This window comes from Histoplasma capsulatum, genomic scaffold (genome assembly GCF_000149585.1).
Source record: "Histoplasma capsulatum NAm1 scaffold_2 genomic scaffold, whole genome shotgun sequence".
NCBI lineage: Eukaryota > Fungi > Ascomycota > Eurotiomycetes > Onygenales > Ajellomycetaceae > Histoplasma > Histoplasma mississippiense.
In genome coordinates, this window is record NW_001813981.1 from 2,169,298 (window position 1) to 2,188,724 (window position 19,427).

The following is a 19,427-nucleotide window of genomic DNA, read 5'->3' on the forward strand; positions in this document are numbered from 1 at the left end:
TCATGCATTCAGATTCCCTAGTAGAACTAGGGCAAAACGTACCTGTTTTCAGAGGAGGAAGATAATACTGGAGGGCGCCCAGAGCAGCAAGACAAGGAAAGAGAGCGAGTTCCATGATGGCGGGGCAGTTGCGATCGAAGCGTGATAGACATATGACGAGGCTGATCGACACATCGCAGATCGGCGCGTGAAAAGGGCTCAGATTTCAGGCGCTATGCGACTATTCAGATTGAGGAGCTACCCCCAGTGGAAAGATGGCGGGCGAATGATGATCCTATCGATGTTCCGTGCATTGGTGGGAACACGTTCAACTTGATTAGCTGGGATCTTCATCGCAAGTTATTTTCTGGTGTGTTCCTGGGGAAGTTTTATTTTTTCCCCCATGGCTGGTTAAATAATTGGTTGGTTTTTCGGTTCTTTGGTTTGAGCTACCTACACAGTGTTGGCTTATTATTAACTAAATAGAGAGAGGCTTTGTTTTCAATTGGTTTTCTCCCAGGCGAAAAGTGCGGTGAAGTGCAACTGGGCTCAACTTGTCCTGCGTCCAAAAAGGCCGCTTGCTGAGTCAAGGTCCGATGCGGGGTGAAGTGTGAAAGGGAAAGGCGTCTTTCTTATAACCGGGCGCTTGGTGAAATCTACTCGATTGGCTTCCCGGCTTGTGCGTGAGTGAAGCAAAGGGCGAGCAGCCTCCCAAGCCGTCGTTGAGTTAGTTGTTTGCGTCAATTCGGCTGACTGTCCCAGGCTGTTGCTAGACTCGACTCAATTGGCTCTGTCGCGACTTGTAAGACGAGCCACGGCAAGCCTAACAAAGGTGTTTCATGGTGGGATACAAAGGGAGGAAATGCACAGATTTACCACTTCATGACGGATTCAATCCGGTCTGTCTCCATGCACGAAGCGTATTCAGTTTTCTTAAGGATTTTCAGATAAGCCTGGACCGTTGAACCCTCCAAAGCATTTTTTGTTCCATGAAACGGACGTATCTACAGAGTACTGTACAGGAACAGGTACTTCATCAACATCTCATACCTTCCCTGAGAACATAGGATTTTTTGGTGCATGCATTCGTTCCCTTGCAATATAGCGACCCACCCGGCCCCCAGCGGAATAGTTCAACTCGGAAAGAAAGAATGCGTGAGTGATGGAAAAATATTCCTACACTGGCAAATGCAGGGCAAACTGTCGATAGAGAAGGAGCGTCTGTTTATTCTAGAATGGCGGTTATTGAGAATCCCTTCTGACAACATCATAGATGCATCTATGAATACTCCCGTACGCCAGGAAGAAGCGTTTGTATGTCACACCGGAAAGCTTTCAACCCCCATGACCCTATTTTGACGAGCTCTGGCTTCTAGCCGTCGCGTTCAATATTCCCCAAACCAGGTTGAAACCCAGGCTTCATCGATGGATGGAGACCCTCCCTATTTCCGTTGGCAAATAGTGAGTGGGACATGCATGAGACTGTTGAATATTGGGTGATCTGGGAAGAGATAAAGGCTTCCTTTGATATTTAAACTTCTGCCCGTTTTGAGAGTCATTCATGGTTGCAACTCAATTTGTCATCCACCTGAACCATATTGACGAACCAGTTTTGCTGGTTTAAGAACATTTTCCTTGTTTGTGTTATCAAAATGCGCGTGATTGGTTTCTTAATGCTGACGGTGAACTGCATCGTCGAACGCACCCTGGCTGAGTCCCCATTCATCGGGGTGCTTTGCTTCAACCATTCCATATTGTGCATGACCAGAACTGTTATTTATGTCAGCTTCATTAGTCCTCCGGACTCAGGCATATGTGTGACTGAACGTCCGTGAGCGTCATCCTACTGGACTTATTTCCCTGACACTTTAATTAGTTTCGCACGGTTCTGATGCGACAGAAGGAAGACCTTATGATCATAATCAAACCATGAGAGATAGAGTTGGACAATGGGAGGAGAAGCAACTGCTCAATTCTCATGAACAAGAAAATCCAAGCTAAATATTTAGCTTTCTTCCTTTCAATTGGGGTTTAATCTCTCCAAGCTCATCGCATCTTTCAATCTCGCAACGTCGCTCAACACATCGCATGCAGGATGCCCGACTAACCCCTCGCTGCTTGGTATTTGAGTTGTCAGGGAAAGCATCCTAGCGTCGCAGCACCTTCCTGATCCTCCAACGCCTGAATGGATATGTTGGCGGTATTCTTAGAAAATGGATCCGTCATACATGGTGTTTCGGACATTTATCCGCAATCTTATGTATTTCCTACATCAATTGCAGATACCCCTGACCCTTCCCCTGGTAATGTGAACCAGCCCTCAGGCTATGATCCCATTTCCTCCGTTGAAGACAAAGACATACCAATTTCAGCCCACGACACAATATCTTCAGCTTCACAGGACAACCTGGCTCTAGAAGCAGTCCGGAAGGTCAGATCTTCACCGGAGCAATGCAATATACCTGGTGGCTTCAGAACAGCGGGACGGGAGCAATCATGGAAAAATCGAGTAATCCCTATATTCCTCCTACCACATTCCGGAATTACCACTGGGTCCTTAGTTCACTAAATATCTATATGGGGGTTGATATCGCTTATTGAGTGAGGATGGAGAATATCATTCGTCATCGGCGAAGTCGTCGTCGTCGTGGAACTCCACCGCGACAAATCGCAGACGGAGGTCATATACAGGTTCAGGGTTATGGGTGATGAGAAGGAATCTCATGATTGTGTTAGCAAATGACGAGGAGTTTTGTGGGCGGCAGGGACATTTTACATTCGTGGTCTATTGCCTGTTTCGTCGGTGTACATCAAGACCACTTAGTCAGTACCGTATTCAGCATCTCCAAACCCTCACTACGGACCGTCTAGAGGCTGATATGGAGCCATAGGAATAGACCTTCTCCACGTCGTTCCCGTGGTATTTGTCGTTGATGAATATGGACTGGTCCTCTCGAGCTAGGTCGTTCGAACCAAAGTAATCAGCGCTGGTAAAACCATTTGTTGCCAGATTGATACTCTCCGGGCCATCGGTGCTGCAATCGGTGGTGACGGCACCGTCTCTAAATGTCGAATCTCTGTGCTGGCTCTCCTTGTGGCTCGCAAAACACCATTAAAGTGATCAGACCCTGGTCTCCTCTTTCTTGCCCGGGAGTCGGCTGCAATCGTGGCTTCAGAGCCAAGTTCGCATCTTCAACCCACATAAGCCCACCGTCTATGTTGTCTATGAGGATAATTTGACTAATCTTCAATTTCCAACTCATCAATGGCTAGTCACTGGGCATCCTATCTTCGCATTAGCCCCTAGCAACCAGGGGAACTTCATGGTTCCAATAGCTTTCGCCTTGTCGGAATGAATTTTGAAGATGATGGTCATGATTACGAACCTGTCAAACAAGGCGATGAGCCTAGAGCTAAAGATGTAGGACAGGAGCACATCAGCCGACGCCGGTAACCGCTGTCTCTCGTCGGCGTATGTCCTGGTGCACCACTCCCTTTCCTCACAGAGGAGTCAATAGATGTCGTCCTTATCACTACCGAATTTCTCAGGGGAATGTCACCTAAACCCGTTCATCTCCTCCCATTCATCGGACAAGATATTGGTGTATTGTAAATGTTGAGAGCCTGCGAATTGGCCTCAGAGGAAAGATATCATTTACATTACAGTAGCCATCTTGTGTAGAAGCATCAGTCACGATGCTTTCATACTTCACAATACAAGATCTTCAGTCGTCCCCAGTATGATGGGACCAAGTTTTCATACTTGATCCGATAGTCGCAGATCTCACACTGCCATTCCAGGAATCCTTTAATTTTTAGTCGTCGAAGGTCTTCATGAATTCATGAGGGTTCAAGCAGAAGCAGGGTTCCTCTGGGGTAGGTCTTTCCATTGTGACACTTGAAGTGGGGTGTACCAATTGTGGCTTCCATTTGTAACTTCTGTCGCCTGTTGGCATATATGTACTGCGCATGTGTATTCCTTTCGTACGTGTGCTGTACATCCCATCTTGCTGTCATGGTATACAAAATAGCCAGGTTAATTACATCATCGACATAGGGTTAACTACTGGCTCGTCAACTGTTAGATTGGTATGGCCTGCTGAGAGCACAGCGTTTTGTTTTTGAATCTCGTTTCTATCCTTTGTTGATGTTACATTTTACACTACGGTTCCGCGCCAACTCCATTCAGCTGCTTGGCTATATTTATCTGTCTCCGGTTTCCGGCCGCTCTCATGCCCAGTTACTCTCATCATCTACATCACGGATCTGGGGATACCGTTTATGGGAACGACGAAAGACTGATACAATCTGAAGACTGAGATCAATCCCATAAATATTGGGTTATCGAGAATCTATATTCCATCTGAACTATGACGACAAGCTGTGTTCCGAGAGTTGTACATGTGTGTCTTGGCCCATTCCTCCATCCCAAACCCAACACTTTCTTTTTCTTGCCCAGTTTCACAACGATTTAGGCACCGAAATTGGTGATGATACGGTTTGACGAGCCGAATCTACTCGCTGGAAAATCCAGGCTTCCTGCAGGCTCATTCAAACTGGCACATGTGATGAAGGCTATGTGTCACAGTTTTATGGCTCTCTCTGGACCGAGTCACTCTTACCCCTCATCGGGACGACTTTCAGTGTGACAGCAACCTTCCGGGTGCCGTTCTGGAATACTTTCTCCGCCTCTTGTTGATGAACTGCATCGGTGACAGAAAGAGCCAATGGCCAAGGCAGTCAATGGCGTAGACTAGATTCATTCATCGTTGATTGAGTACCATGGCTCCTATCCTGCGATCATTCTGCTTGACATGGTGACCTGTCTCTCTCTCAGTTTCATGACTTGGTGAAAGCAAAATGTCTCCTCCAATGGAAAAAAGTGGTGATTTTCAGTGTTGAGAGTTCACATCCGAGCAATACTCGCCAGTTGTTCTAAACTCGCTTCTAGAACTGGCACTTGAATGATGAAATTCTTTTGTGATGGCCCACAGACTTATTCCGTGGCTAATTTGGGACAGGCCAAACTGGAAAATGGATGTACAATGATCTTTTGAGACTTTGAGAAGGACAACCTGGGGAAAATTTGATTGTTCAATGTGCGGCTCCAGAATTGAAATGGGGTTAGGGGCTGAGGCCGATATCTGGTCGGCCCTGAGTGATTGTGAATAAAACCTGGGAGAATTCAGCAATTAGTGAGATTAAGAAAGTGATTATGGAGCTAAGTTACATACCGACTCTGAGCTGAGTGTTCTCGTAGCGAGGAAGATCCTTGATATCGCACGCCAGCTGGTTTGAACTACCCGCTCATGAGCTGTTTCAACCTTATGAACCCATAATATGAGTTAAAAAAATGGTTATCCCATTTTCTCTTGTCTTAGAGGCATGTTTTCAACCCAAGGATTTTAATTCCAAACCAAGCCCTTCACTTTAGTCTCAGAGGAATTATCGGGTTTGAACCTTCAGTTATTAGTGACGAAGATATCACTCACAATCAAGCGTCTTCTGTCTCATTCTTAAAGTATGAGGCGCTGATAATCCTTCTCCCGCGAGCAGAATCTTGAACAGAAACTGAGTTTTTATCTCTTCGCTGAATTGTGACGAATGTAATACCCTTACTTCGCGCTGCTACTCTACTTCATACACCCTCGTCTTGGAGCATATTAATCCAGCACGATGTCCAGGCTTCAAGCGACAGCAAATCCGCACAGTATTTGAAAATTGGCCGTGCGATACTATGGCTCAAGTATAGCTATGAGGGTGGAAGTTTTCTCAATATGGCCGTATGTGCATTGTTTTAATGTGCAGTTAATGTATAGCACCTGTTAAACCCTAGGGTTGGCTTGGAAGGGTAAATTTGTGAAATTGAATGGCTGTGCCTCATATAAATACTAGCTAACTAATACTTTGGCACGGTGTTATTAATAATGGGCTGATGTATAACTAACTAACGTAATTCCCAAGCGAGCGAGCAGCCCAAGCGAGCGAGCAGCCAAATTCTTCCACCTACTAATTTACCTACTCATCCACTTCAACGCGCAATTATGCCACCAATTCGCTCTAAAGATGCTAGGAACTCTATAGAGATAGAGGGAAGACTTGAACTCGCGATAAATGCTATTAAAAAGCAGGAAATATCCTCTATTTCTGAAGCTGCACGCATCTTTAATGTGCCACGCTCTACACTTGGTCATAGACTCAGTGGTCGATCTTCACGGGTGAATTTACGCGCAAATTCACATAAATTAACTCCTGCTGAAGAGGATAAGCTTGTTCAATGGATCCTAGACCTAGCTTTACGAGGACTACCACCCCGGCCTGCATTTGTGGAGAATATGGCTAATCATCTTCTTGCCATACGGAAGCCTAGCCATACAAACCACCCTCCTCGCGTTGGCAAGAACTGGGTGTCAAATCTAGTGGCACGCCGTCCAGAGCTCCAATGCCGCTTCTCAAGACGCTATAACCATGATCGGGCCAAGTGTGAAGACCGCAGGATTGTGGAGGATTGGTTTAAGACCCTAGAGAGGGTAATGACTGAGCATGGGATTGTGTTTGAAGATATTTACAACTTTGATGAAGCTGGGTTTGCAATGGGGCTCTGTGCAACTACCAAGGTCATTACTAGTGCTGAGCACTACGGACGAGCAACTCTTATACAGCCTGTGAATCGTGAGTGGGTGACTGCAATTGAGTCAGTCAACGCGTCAGGATGGGCCCCTCCGCCGTATATTATCCTCAAAGGTCACAATATTCAGGAAGGCTGGTTTGACGGGCTGCCGGAAGGCTGGAGATTGGACGTTAGTCCTAATGGCTGGACCACAGATGAGATAGGAATCAAATGGCTTACACGGCTGTTTATTCCAGCTGCAAATCCACGCAGGGTTGGAACCCATATTCTTCTTATTCTGGACGGGCACGGCAGTCATCTTACTCCGGAATTTGACCAAATCTGCAGTGAGAATAAGATTATTCCTCTCTGCATGCCACCACATTCTTCACACCTTTTGCAGCCACTAGATGTGGGTGTTTTTGCACCTTTAAAGCGCGCGTACGGAACCCTAGTTGAACAGCGAATGCGGCTAGGATTCAACACCATTAAGAAGACAGATTTCCTAGATGCCTATCCTGCAGCACGTCGGGAAGCCTTCAAGGCTTCAAACATTCAAAGTGGGTTCAGGGCCACTGGAATAGTTCCATTGGATCCTCAATGCGTTGTTCAGCAGCTGAATATTCAACTCCGAACCCCTACTCCCCCAGCCAGCAGGTCAAGCAATTCAACGTCATCCTGGATCCTACAAACACCTAGTAACCCCCGGCAATTGCAGAAGCAGGTGAATAAGGTCAGAAATCTTATGGATCAGGATCAACCTCATGGGTTAGTGGAAGGCTTTGACCAAATAATCAAGGCCTGCGAATACGGGATGGTCAGCGCCATGGTTATGAAGAAGCAGTATGAGGATATTTTCAATGCAAATGAGAAAGAGAAGCAAAAACGCAAGAGGTCTACACGCAGGATCCCAAGTGCAGGGGGTCTAACTAGGAATGAAGCTCAGAATCTTATTATTCCTGCAGCTGAGCCTGTTGAACAGCCTGTTATTCAACATTCCGTACCTGCGGCCCCGGAGCCTAGACCCCGCATACGAGCGCCACAACGCTGCAGCAATTGCAATACTGTTGGGCATACAAGAATAAGATGTCCTCAACTTCATGTAATTTAATTTAATTTAATTAGTGGTTGGTGGGAGTAGATAATTTTGATTTAAATTCTGGTTAGTTGAGATATGCTAGTTTTGCTGCTCGCTCGCTTGGGGCTGCTCGCTCGCTTGGGGAATTACGCTAGTTAACTAGTTATTTGCCCCAAACAACTTATCTCATCAGCCTACCTAGTTAACTATATTGTGGTTAACAAGTACCGCCATTTTATCTGGTCCCATCTCAGGCTAACAGGATAACTCCTCCTACTTTCTCAATCCATAACCTCCTCGCATCTCGTCGTCGCACAATTACTTTCCACACAAGATTTGCAGCGGTTCAATTCCACCGTTGGATACTTCCCATTTTTCTGCACGCACATGGCGTATCCTGTATCCCAGGAGACACACCACGACTCTGCTAGCGAAGTCGGACAGAACACTCTGTAGTTGCAGTCACGCCTGGAGAGCTGATGATCTGTCATATCTGTTCAACTAGGGGTTCGAGTGAATGGCATACGGAGCATTCATTTCTCACATACCTACAAGATTGAGAGGGGATGAGAGGACAAGTTCTACAGAGGTGTGGATGCTGATAAACACGGTAATGAGAAGCGCATGGAACGAAAATTTCATGATGAATGGACGGTTTTTGAGTTGCCAGCTGGAATGGCTCAGGGTTGGTTGAAGGAATGAAGACCCGCGTAGAAAACTAGGCTGGTAGTTGTGTCATTATTATATTGCTCTATGGCTGGTTCAAAGGGCCTTGATCTTACCTGTGAGCGTCTTTCAACACATATGGACTCAAAACAATCTTTTGAGGGAGCAGCTAGCCTGACATTTATACTTATTTCACCGTTGGCTTGTTTGATGGGATATTTTGATATCGCCTAGAGCAGAAAACCATGTCTCATACCCCTCACAATACCTCGTAAAGTTTGAGCGGTTAGCTCACAACCCGTTCCCTTTACGCAAGGTTATCGCTAAATAGCTGGGATAGTCACCATCCATATTGTGAATTGTACACACATAGACAAACTTACGCAGCATGCAATCCTTAATAGTATGTATGCAAGGAGCCGGAGTAAACTTCATAGGTAGTACTGAATAGATACCTTGGAGGGATATCCGTGCTTCTCTTCCTGAAATCAAGGCCATGGTTAACAACCCATAAAGATTTTGCAATGGCGAACTGGAATGCCTGCGTCAACCCGGGAAAGACTGACGTTCTCCCTTTTGAAAGCCGCAGTCCACAGTTCGTGTCCTGTTACATTGCCATACCAAACAAGCCGGATAGGAAGACATAACAGCTCTGGCCTCTGGGTATGGAATATAGAGGCAATAACTTTTCTCCGGGCAACGAGATTGAAACTTGAGAAGTGAAGGTGAGAACACAAACAACTGGGGAACGTGAGTTAATAAACTGTCCAGAGACCACCCCCGAAGAACAAATACACAAGTAGAGTATGTATATTTGCTTCCACGGATGTGTAGGGTAACAAAATGGTACATTTATATCCATGAAAATATTAAAACTTCGAAATCAGGTGAAGATAGCGTATTTGTACATAAATGGTAGAACATGATTGCAGAACTTAGGAAGAGGAGATTAGAGCGGAGACTGTGCGTAGATGCCTGCAAAACTTCGATTGAAAAGGTAATTAGTGGACCGTGATAAAATAACCCGGTTTCGCTGGAGCTGTGGAAGAAGATTATCTCCCATATTTGTCCAAACGAGCGCCCATAGTACCCATTCCAACTTTCATTCTGCACTCTGACCCCTTCTCAGTCCATTGACCCAAGAGTGAGAACTTCATTAAATTCCATATTTAATTTTCCCAACCAATCAGAGAACCTACTTAACGCCATGCGATTTAAAATGAATATCATGGTGAGTAGGAGCACCGTAAACTCTCGGTAGATGTGATAGGTGGCTCCACTGTGGCATAGCTCGACGACGGGATGGCCATTATAGTATTATTCGCAGGTGTTTTTTATAGTTCTTTCGTAGCCCTGTGACGCGGCCTGTGTCGCCCCGTTTCTTATCAGGAAGCTTCACGTCCGAGAAATCATCTTGCCCAACAGCATTTATGGTGAAAGCGTCTATACGAAAATCGCGATTAGATCAAGCCCAAGACCGTCCGCGGGGAGACCCAAATGAGGGGAAACAACTCACAAACGCCTATACAGAAGCCGAACAATGCGAGCCCAGTAGCGGCATTTTTGATCAGATACGGTCGACGGGCACGAATTAGGGCAGCGCCCGCTCTGTAGTCTTTATCGTAGTATGAGGATTTGAAGCTGTTTAAGGAAGCAAGTGTCAGTTGATTCTGGCTTGGTTCAATGGAAGTTTTTGGCATAAACTTGGGGATCGGGTAAACTTACATCGTCATGATAGAGAGAATTGTGTATTCGGGTTCTTATTGAATTCGCTTACCCAAGGAAGGCGGAATGGTAAAATGCCGATATCTATGGTTGCCTTTCATCCATTTGAATTCTCATGACATCGAGTAGACAGCCTGCCTGCAAGGGACTCTCCGCCCTCAAAGTAGAGGAGGAGGAAACCTTGGCATCACGTGATAATACCTTTGTCTGCGCTCATTCACGCAAACAGGAGCTGGGCTGGTTTGGTATGAAGAGAAAATTGCTAGGGATAGCAAGTATTTCGTGAAGTGTAGCTCACTTATTTGCTTATGTATCTTCACTCGCCTGATCGCATGCCATCAACCAGCGGAGTGCAAACGCTTGCTGCCGGCGGTTATCAATCCGGATCAGGTTAGCGCTATCACCTTCAAGCTACGTCTACGCTCCAGACTTCCGCAAACTTGCTCCTATCCAAAACAACCAGCTCAATCAACACGCATTGCTCGCCCACCACCATCAGCTCAACGATTAATAAAACTCCCTAGCTTGCTTTTACTTTATTTTTCCATGTAGCATTCTTTTTTCCATTCCAGCCTTTGCCCATTACAGGTGGTAAATAACCTTCCTTCTTTCCCTGTATTCCGTTGCCATCAAATTTCTCCTGGTCGTATAACGATTCACGTCCACTTCCCCTGCCGCCCACGAACGCTGCGTACCGACATTCGCGATTTGTCCTCCAGCTAAAGTAATGAAATTAGACATCTCCACTCTGAAGTAGTATTACGAAACGCTATTGGATTTAACCGTCGTGGTCTTGCGACCCGGTCGGATTAGAGTCACCATGGCTCTGCCTTTCGACAATCTCGCGGAGCAGATGTCCCAGCTGGATACTGCTAGGAATGTTGTGCTTGGTGATGCTGCTTTGTATCCACAGATCGTTCAGGGCATACTCCCAATAATAGGCGCCAAGGCACGGATAGAACTACGACGATGGGGCGCCGATTTCCTAGCAGAAACTTTTGCCAGCCCCGCGCTGGCCCAACAACCGAAGCAGAAGCTGAGTACACAGGTGGTGCAGACATTGTGGGAATTATTGGAAAATCCAGAAGAGGATGCCAGTGTCGTAAAGGGCGTTATTCAAACTGCTGCTAGTATTTACCCATTGGTGTTTAGAACTATGTATGTCGAACCCCGGCACCCCAATCCCTTAAATCCCTAATCTGCTAGAATTGCGGAGATCGGAATAGCTGTGGGAAAGAGTCGATGGGCGATCCTCCCTCTCAAAGGCAGTAATTCTTCATCAGCATGGGTAGCATGGTTCTGATTTAATGCGGTTTTCTACTAGCATTGATAACTCCAACGAATCTGCATTGTGGGAAAAAATGACAGCCATCAAGCAGAATATTTTAAAGCGATGGGACACTGCTTCCAATAACATCAAGGCTTGCTGTATCAAATTTGTCCAGAAGGTGGTGCAGGTCCAAACTACTGGCGTCATATCTGATCCAAGGGTATGTATAGCATCCTAAAAAAATTTATCATCTGGAAATACTAAGCACAGCTACAGCGTCCTGAGCAAAATGAAACCTCCTTGTCAATTGTGCCGAGAAATCATCCACTTATACCACTACCTAATCTCGAAGCAGAAGCTTCTGGCTTGCTAGATAGGCTACTCAACGTGTTCAATGAAAATTCGAGGTGTGTATCCGAATCCGTTTGTACCGGTAGTAAGACAAGACAACCACCGATTAACAGTTATAGTGATCCTATCTTGGTCAACGCAACGTTAAATTGCCTCCCGGTCATGATACGCACCCGACAGTCCATTTCAAGTAAGATTGTAAATGCGATTCTTAATTTCAACCCGCTTAAACAAGCAAATGCGCCAATGACTCCTACAATTCGAGTAAATATCAAGTCCATGGAACGGACCACGAGGGCACTGCTCATCAATTTAATGAAGAGGTACGGAGTCAGGCAGTGTAAGGCAGTAACTGGTTTCTGATCGGTGCTTTTAGGAACCCAAATCATCCTTTGGCAAGCCGCATTCAGCCATATTTGGAACGATTAGCGCAGTCGCGGAATGATATATTCGAAGAAGCATCGAAAAAACGGGCGCTGCCAACCGAACCGACTGATCTCGTAGATAGCGCAAAGCGTGCAAGACTTGGCGTTGATACTCCCCCTCAATTGAAGATCCCTCCCATGCCCCCTGGCCCCAATTCTTTTGCTCAGCTCTTCACATTGACCGATGAAGCGGGTTTGGCATCCTTTGATGTCAAACAGCTTCCCGCAGACCTGATTGTCAAAATCACCGTTCCTGTGCTTAGTCGAGTTGATCCTGAGGCATTAGATCAAGCTATTGGCGTATGTATCCTCGAGTCGTATTTCACTTGAAAAGAGAAAGAAAACTAGACTCACCTGCTCAATATCTAGGCTGTTCGGTCTCGTTACCTCACATTATCTAAGAAACAAGTCTTCGAACAACAATCCTCACAGCATGCCGCTCCAATATCAACAGCCGGCATAGAAGAGGATGATGACTACGAACCAGAATATCAGCCAATGGACATCCCAACTGGGACTCATATGCCAACGGCATCGTCCATTGCCGGAAATGAACAATTCCAACCAGATCTCGTTGCCCTCGGCCCTTTTGTCCTACCTCAGCCACCACCATTAACAGAGGAAGAAGCCGCCGAAATTGGAAAGGGTGCAATTGAAAGGGTTTTTAACATGATTTCCACCTTAGAGCAACCATCAAAGTCAACCAAAGGCTCCCAGAAACCAGGTTTCGGGAGGCTAGCAGCCAGCTCTTTTGATAGGGATTCTTGGTTGGTCTTGCTCACTCGATTGGCAACTCGAGCCTCGGCCGGCTTGGAGGTGGATGAAACGGATGAGAATTTTAAAGCTGAAGACGGCCGCCAATTGTTATTGAACCAACGCATCACCATGGCAAACGGCATCAGGGAGATGTTATATCGATATGTCCTTGAAGATTTTCGTGTTCGAATCAATGCCGCTATTTCCTGGATGAACGAAGAGTGGTACAATGACCAAATACAACTGAAATATGCCGCCACAGAGGATAATGGTGAACATGGTAACATGTCCTCGAAACACTATGAGAAATGGGTTATGAGGCTACTGGAAGGCATATTGCCTTATTTGGACAGCAAGGATAAAGTGTTGATTAGGTTTCTAAGTGAGATACCGGAGCTCAGCCCGAAGCTCGTGCAAAAGACGAAGAGTTTGGCAAATGATCCTGAACGTGTTGCCCTATGTGTTCAAGCCCTTCAGTAAGTCTTAGTAGCAGGCCCACATAACAAATGTCTTTGCAATATATGAACCGTTCAATACTAATTAAAATGCAGCTATCTTGTCCTAGTGCGGCCTCCAGCAAGGGAAATTTGCCTAGATGCTCTCCAAGACCTCTATACAAAAGGTAAAGAAGACCCGTATCTGTACCTTTTCCCCTTATGCTCATAAATTTCCACACCTTCATCCCTGTACCATGACAAATCTAACCACTATGGCCGAATTGTATAGTGGACGAAGCGGGGCCACTCGTTTCAAAAATCCTCCTCAAATGGCGACCACATGCCATTCCAAAGCAAGAGAACTCTACCTCTAAACCTAACCCTACATCAACAACACAAACTCCACGAACAGCCTCGCCGTCGACTGACCAAGACGCAAACTTCAATCCCAGAGCTGTGTCCAGTGACAATGCGTCGAATGGTGTAAAATCAGAACCAGGTGCTGCTGGCATTGTCGACGCCCAAAATCAGGACATTAAGCGCGAGTCTGAATCGATTCCTGGCTCAACATTGAGCGGCACGCCGCAGCAGGAAATGAAGGGGATGGATAATACGGCTGATTCGTCATCCACAACTACTACTGTGCCTGGTTGAGGCACCGTGGTGATCAGATGATGTGATGTAATTTCGGCTAGATCACCTGCTGTTTTCGTTCCCTAATGTTTAGGTTATTACACTGTTGTATTGCTCACCCCTCCTTCTCTTCTACACCTTGTTTTTCGTGAAGCGGTTAGTTGTGTGTATTAAAACTTAGACGAGACATACAAAGAGAAACATATGCAGATGTGCATAGTAGAGTTTTTGATAACTGGAAGGGGAATGTGCACGGAATCGTGACAATAGGGCAGAGATTTGTCCATGTCAAGTATGGAATTATATTAGTCGGATTTTTCTTAGGCTTGGATTGTGCTACATTATTTTTAATAAAGCCCTTCGTTCCCTTTTCTTAATGCACAAATGATAAACAGCAGGTGGACATGTGTCATTTGTATTTCGGTGATAAGTTTGAGCTTATACATCCAGGATAAGGTACAATTATCGTTAGGGGCTTGAAATACAGTAGGACGTAAACTCTAGGAGAAAAGAGGCTGAAAGCATCATTATTAAAGGAAAATAAAAACAGGAAGGTAATGGCTAGCAAATGAGGTTTAAATCAGAAATAAGTAGGTAAAGGCATGAGATGGAGCTGTAATGTGATTTCCTGAACTCCGTGAGGCAGACGAAGCGGGACTCTGGAAAACAATTGGGAGAAAGTGTTAAAAGACAAAGAAAAAAGTAATAAAAAGAGCATTGATTATTCTTATATCCTGGGGATTTGCAGACTGATCGGCTGTTGTGATGGGGAATCAACCTGACTCCTTTTCATTTGTAAGCTGTGATGCTTTTTGTTTCCGAACCCATTCTAGGGTATATTGCGTGCAAAATATATAAGGGTCACGCCCCAGGTTCTGTCGTGCTTCATAACAGCGCATCAACACCTGTTCTGCCTCATCGTATTTCTGCTCAATCGCAAGCACCACGCCCAAATGATCATTCCAATCCAAAAAGTCTGGGTCCGCCGTACCGCCGCTCGACGCTCTGATATTTATCATCTGGCTCAAAACTTCGTTGGCCCTCTGCCACTTACCCTGGCCCTTGTAGGCAAGCGCGATGTTCATCATGCTGCCGAGCGTACTAAGATGTGCGGGATCTATCTCCGAAAACTTCATCCCGACAGTGTCATATAGAATTGCTTCGGCCTCCCGAAATTTCCCTTGGCCGCCTAAGGCTACCCCAAGATTGTTCATGTGGTAGATGGTTGTGGGGTGCATGTAACCCAGCTTCTTCTGAGCGCTGCGATACAAAGGAGTGATTATGGTTTCAGCTTCGGCAAAGCGGGATTGCATATTCATCTCAACGCCAGCGTCTTTGACTGTGGTATTTGTCAAGTTTTCAGACATCACGTCGCATGTCCAAGGATACCAATTGAGCTGTTGAATGAAACAGTTCTTGATGAATTCTCCACGTGCTGGTTCCGTCGGAGGAGGAGTAGGGACAACATCAAAGGTGATGAACGTCGATTGTATTGGATGCACTAGAGTTATGTTGAATATGGATATGTCGTACTTGTCGTGCATAGTACATGACTGTGGATTTACAAACCGCCTGCCATTGCCTGTTTGGGGGGTTGGCGGATGCGGCCGCTCATGCGGCCGTGGTATTGGGCCTGACGAAATGGGCTTCATATCCTGCATTTGGCACGGGGGAAGCACGTGAGGCTCTTCTGTAGGATGTTAGCTAAAAACAGCTACCAAGTGGCGCGATTCAAAAGTCGAACCGCAAAAATGAAAGAATGTATTGGCTTGAGGCTGTTCATAATATAAATCCATGAGAGCGGAGCAGGGACAGGGCTATACAGAGAATTGAATGGTCTGTCTCATTATGAATGAAACCTACCAACTTTAGGTGCTTTCGCGGATTCATTCTTCTTGCCGAGAAGCTTGCCTAGAACCATCATACAGTTGTCTGTTGAGAGGATGGGTTGGACCTGGATAGAATGGAAATCGATCAACGTTCTTTAAGAACAAATATCGATTCTCTAATTGGCGTGAAGGCTGGCAATGCGATCCTGGCTGTCATCGATATAACGGTTACTTCCTCCTCGAAAACGAGACGTGCCTGGATATTTATTCCCATCCCCGTTGCGATGATACTGCCCCTCACTTGACCAAGGCATCCTCTCGTACTCTTTTTCAGTTAGAACCCTCGTATTCAAAACTTAGCTCGGGCGGTGATATCGGCGTTGACATCAGTTCTCGACCCAATCAGTTCCTCTCCATGCACATGCACCAGCATCGTTGGCGGTCGATTGGCAAGGCACATTATGGCGTATTGATTCTCTTGGGTTCTCTTGGCTGATCAGAGAATAAAATCAGAGGGGATGGCAGGCAGGATGCTCCAACGAAACAGCGAAAACTAGTAATGCCCGCAAAACCTCGTCCCTTCGAAATAAATAATATTTAAAATAAGATTGAACAAAACTCGCGAAACTTGAAAAAGTGTCCCGTCATGGCTCCTCTTAGGAAGTGGAGAACACGCAAAACAAAATCTATACCACTATTTGCGGCCAGGCGGCACCCGTTTCGTTGGCCAACAAAACCCCTTGTGAAGTTCTTGGAAAGAAGAAGAAAGTTGGGCTGAAAGAACAGGAGAAAACGAAACCCCTATCCCCTTTCTACGGGTTATAAACTCGCAACCATAAACAACAAGTGGAAGAAAAGATTGCATAAGGAAACCTAGCATACATTTTACAAAAGTAAACTAAATTGACAAAATTTGAAGAGAATCTGAATTAAAGCGGGAAAAAGGAAAAAGAAGAAAAAGCCAGGAAAGAGTAAGAGGGATGACCAAGAATGAGAAATATTTATTCGGTTCTCAATACCCTCCGTCCCCGCTTCTTCGGTGCTTTCTTCTTCTTGCGGCCCCTATCGAACGCGGAGGCATTATTATGGTCTCGCCCGACGTTATCAAGATCCTTGACCTTGAAGATTCTGATGATCCAGTTTTCGCTGGTGAAAGCTTCGTCAAGCGTAGTCAACTGTGGGTCTTGAGCCGGGAGACGCGCACCACGCACACGATCAACCGCTTCACCACCCGGGAAGAGCGCATTGAAGTTGGAATACGACATTTTATACCTAGATAAAATTAATTATTAGTGGGATGAAATTGACAAAAGGTGGAGGGGAAAAGAAAGAAAGAAAGAAAGGAAAAAAACAGAGGCAAGGGAGAACGCCAGAAAGACAAGAGAGACATACATCAGACTGTTTCGCATGGCTGGGCTAGCCTCTCCATCGACACGATATTCACCTTTAGAGGTGAAGAAATTTCGTTCCTTGACCTCGTCTGGCCAAATCCCTTCGGCAATTCGAATCATCCATAGGAATTTGTTGATATCATCTCCAGAGTATCCCACCAATCCGCCAAAGACAATTAACACGTAATCAACATCATGTTGTCGGAGGATGGGGTAGCTGACTTCCTCACGCGAGCTCATTGCTTTGCCGACTGTTGCAATATGGGTGTTATTCCACGTATTGTTATCGACGAGGGTAGGGCGATTAGCCATGCCGCCAATTTGATAGCCATAATCCCACCACGACATGATCTTAGCATTTTCTGGAGTGTTTTGGCGTAACCAGTAGTAGGCTTCACGGAAGTCGTCAATGATGAGCTGATTCCCATCGGGCGTTCTACTTGCCAAAACAACAGAAGGGGACGAGTATGCGTTTGATGTCACCCAGGTACAATGAACCACAAACATGAGGAGGTAGATAACGATGGAGGTAGAAATTAACCCCTTTGAAAGTTTGGAATAAATCCCTACAACCTGTGTCCGCGTAGATCGAAGACCTCCCTTCGGTAAATTCTCGCTGTCATCTTGCTCCACTGGAGAGCTAAGAAGGTAGGTATCGAGGATACTCGACAAAGCTATTGCAGCGGCAACACAGACAACGGGTGTGAGAGTAAGCATCAGTCGAACCATGACCCCGGCGAAGTAGCTCGCGAGAACTGCATAGATAACAATGAACACGTGTTCATCCTTTAGTTTGCTGAAGCACATATATACACCTGCTGGGAAGAGCCATATTAACATGTTAAGGTCGAAAAAGAATGAAGGCCAAGCGGTTGGCTGATGCTCTGAAACGGAAGCAATAATCGGTATATGGACTTTAGCGTAACCAGTATCCCATAGAGAATAGAACCGGCCACTCCAGGGAGCAATGACACCGGAAACGGTGAGAAGAACAAGGCCGAAGAAAGAGACGCCGAATATGAGCCATATGATGGTCGTGAGTAGAGTTTGGAATTGTTTCCCTGGTACCTGGGAGCGAATGAACTCGACAAATGCCACCACCTGTATGAGACCGAAAATCCCTACTAGGGATCAGTTTCTATCCTGGGGATTTGCCGCAAAAAAGAAATATAAAACTAGGAAAACATACCTAACGCCGACATGTGATCACTGTTTCGAATAGGCAGGAACCCCACAAAGGGGATTTGCATGCTGGCCAGGGTCCCTAGCGCATACCATGTAGTGTAGCTGATATAAAGGCGGGAACTGTATCGGCCCATACAGATGAGAACGAATACGTGAAGCGGAATCAAATTGGTGATGAAGACATATCCGCCCCAGGCAGATACCATGTAACCGTAGAACAAGGCTGTCAGAACACCCCACATAATTGATCCATTTTTCACTGCCTTAATCCAAAGATAAAACGTAAAGACGAGAAGGAATATCGCAATAGCTTCATTGTCGTAACTACCAGCGACGGAGCGAGATATGTAACCAGGCACAATTCCCATGAAGGCAGCAGCAAGAAGACCAGCCGACGGTGAAGGAGACATTTCGCGGGTAAGGAGATACATAGCTATGGCAGTCAAGCCAGAGAAGCCGGGAGCAAGCAGCACGCAGATGTTCCGGATATCTACTGGAATGGAAAGGAATCGGAAAATATGGTATATGACACCACTCGTTACCATCAAGCCCGGGTACAAAGTACCACCAGTAACACGCCCAAGGGGGTGCCATGTCCCTAACCGCAAGAATATATTATTTTAGATTTTGCTCTTCTGTGATATTGCCAAACGCACTGATAACTCTCGGATAAAGCTTTTTAAGGAAGGCGGCCTTACGGTCATCGAACCAGTCCCAAAAGCTGTAAAAGCCATGCTTCACAAGGTATTTAGTTGCTCTGAAATTGAACCAAGGGTCAACTGTAGTGTGGATGTTTTGTCAGTATGTGTTCTGATGGAATATGTTGGATGGAATATTTCAGTCGGGGAGATAAAATTCGAAGTTATAGAGGGAGCGAAGGCAGCCACGCAACGTACACTCATGTATTATACTCTCAAATCCTGAATTAAACACAATCGGTTAGTTTCAGTGCATACCACTTCCAATTCCACATATAACATGAATATACAAAAAGAGGGCGAGGTTATTGTCATCTTACTTATTACACTAAATAGTCGACTGGCAACTAACGGCAGCAGCGATGAGTCCTAAAATGGTAACACGGAGCGTGGG

General features: G+C 45.8%; 7 protein-coding genes across 7 annotated transcripts in view; 3 read left to right on the plus strand and 4 right to left on the minus strand.

Annotated features, from left to right (window-relative positions):
• Positions 1–5,756: 5,756 nt before the first annotated feature.
• On the plus strand, positions 5,757–7,288 carry HCAG_02720 (conserved hypothetical protein; the record flags this gene model as incomplete). The annotated part of the gene is made up of 4 exons (XM_001542499.1): positions 5,757–5,762; positions 5,799–5,830; positions 6,176–7,149; positions 7,206–7,288. 4 exons carry the CDS (start codon positions 5,757–5,759, stop codon positions 7,286–7,288), a joined length of 1,095 nt encoding a protein of 364 aa, XP_001542549.1.
• A 577-nt stretch (positions 7,289–7,865) lies between these two features.
• HCAG_02721 (predicted protein) lies at positions 7,866–8,309 on the minus strand (the record flags this gene model as incomplete). Its single annotated transcript, XM_001542500.1, has 3 exons — positions 7,866–7,873; positions 7,990–8,151; positions 8,216–8,309. The coding sequence occupies 3 exons, from the start codon at positions 8,307–8,309 to the stop codon at positions 7,866–7,868; spliced, it is 264 nt and encodes an 87-aa protein (XP_001542550.1).
• A 111-nt stretch (positions 8,310–8,420) lies between these two features.
• HCAG_02722 (predicted protein) lies at positions 8,421–8,980 on the plus strand (the record flags this gene model as incomplete). Its single annotated transcript, XM_001542501.1, has 3 exons — positions 8,421–8,451; positions 8,665–8,736; positions 8,850–8,980. The coding sequence occupies 3 exons, from the start codon at positions 8,421–8,423 to the stop codon at positions 8,978–8,980; spliced, it is 234 nt and encodes a 77-aa protein (XP_001542551.1).
• Positions 8,981–9,642: 662 nt separating this feature from the next.
• On the minus strand, positions 9,643–10,066 carry HCAG_02723 (predicted protein; the record flags this gene model as incomplete). The annotated part of the gene is made up of 3 exons (XM_001542502.1): positions 9,643–9,776; positions 9,850–9,974; positions 10,059–10,066. The coding sequence occupies 3 exons, from the start codon at positions 10,064–10,066 to the stop codon at positions 9,643–9,645; spliced, it is 267 nt and encodes an 88-aa protein (XP_001542552.1).
• Positions 10,067–10,878: 812 nt separating this feature from the next.
• On the plus strand, positions 10,879–13,951 carry HCAG_02724 (conserved hypothetical protein; the record flags this gene model as incomplete). The annotated part of the gene is made up of 7 exons (XM_001542503.1): positions 10,879–11,216; positions 11,383–11,548; positions 11,605–12,002; positions 12,056–12,404; positions 12,474–13,336; positions 13,412–13,482; positions 13,587–13,951. 7 exons carry the CDS (start codon positions 10,879–10,881, stop codon positions 13,949–13,951), a joined length of 2,550 nt encoding a protein of 849 aa, XP_001542553.1.
• Positions 13,952–14,703: 752 nt separating this feature from the next.
• Positions 14,704–15,851, minus strand: HCAG_02725 (predicted protein; the record flags this gene model as incomplete). The annotated part of the gene is made up of 2 exons (XM_001542504.1): positions 14,704–15,620; positions 15,794–15,851. 2 exons carry the CDS (start codon positions 15,849–15,851, stop codon positions 14,704–14,706), a joined length of 975 nt encoding a protein of 324 aa, XP_001542554.1.
• Positions 15,852–16,760: 909 nt separating this feature from the next.
• Positions 16,761–19,427, minus strand: part of HCAG_02726 (oligosaccharyl transferase STT3 subunit) — a gene marked incomplete at both ends in the record, with an annotated part of 2,938 nt that continues 271 nt past the window's right edge. The window contains 4 exons of the mRNA XM_001542505.1: positions 16,761–17,031; positions 17,152–18,271; positions 18,340–18,933; positions 19,034–19,070. Coding sequence (XP_001542555.1) covers positions 16,761–17,031; positions 17,152–18,271; positions 18,340–18,933; positions 19,034–19,070 — 2,022 coding nt within the window. The remainder of the gene's footprint in view (positions 17,032–17,151; positions 18,272–18,339; positions 18,934–19,033; positions 19,071–19,427) is intronic.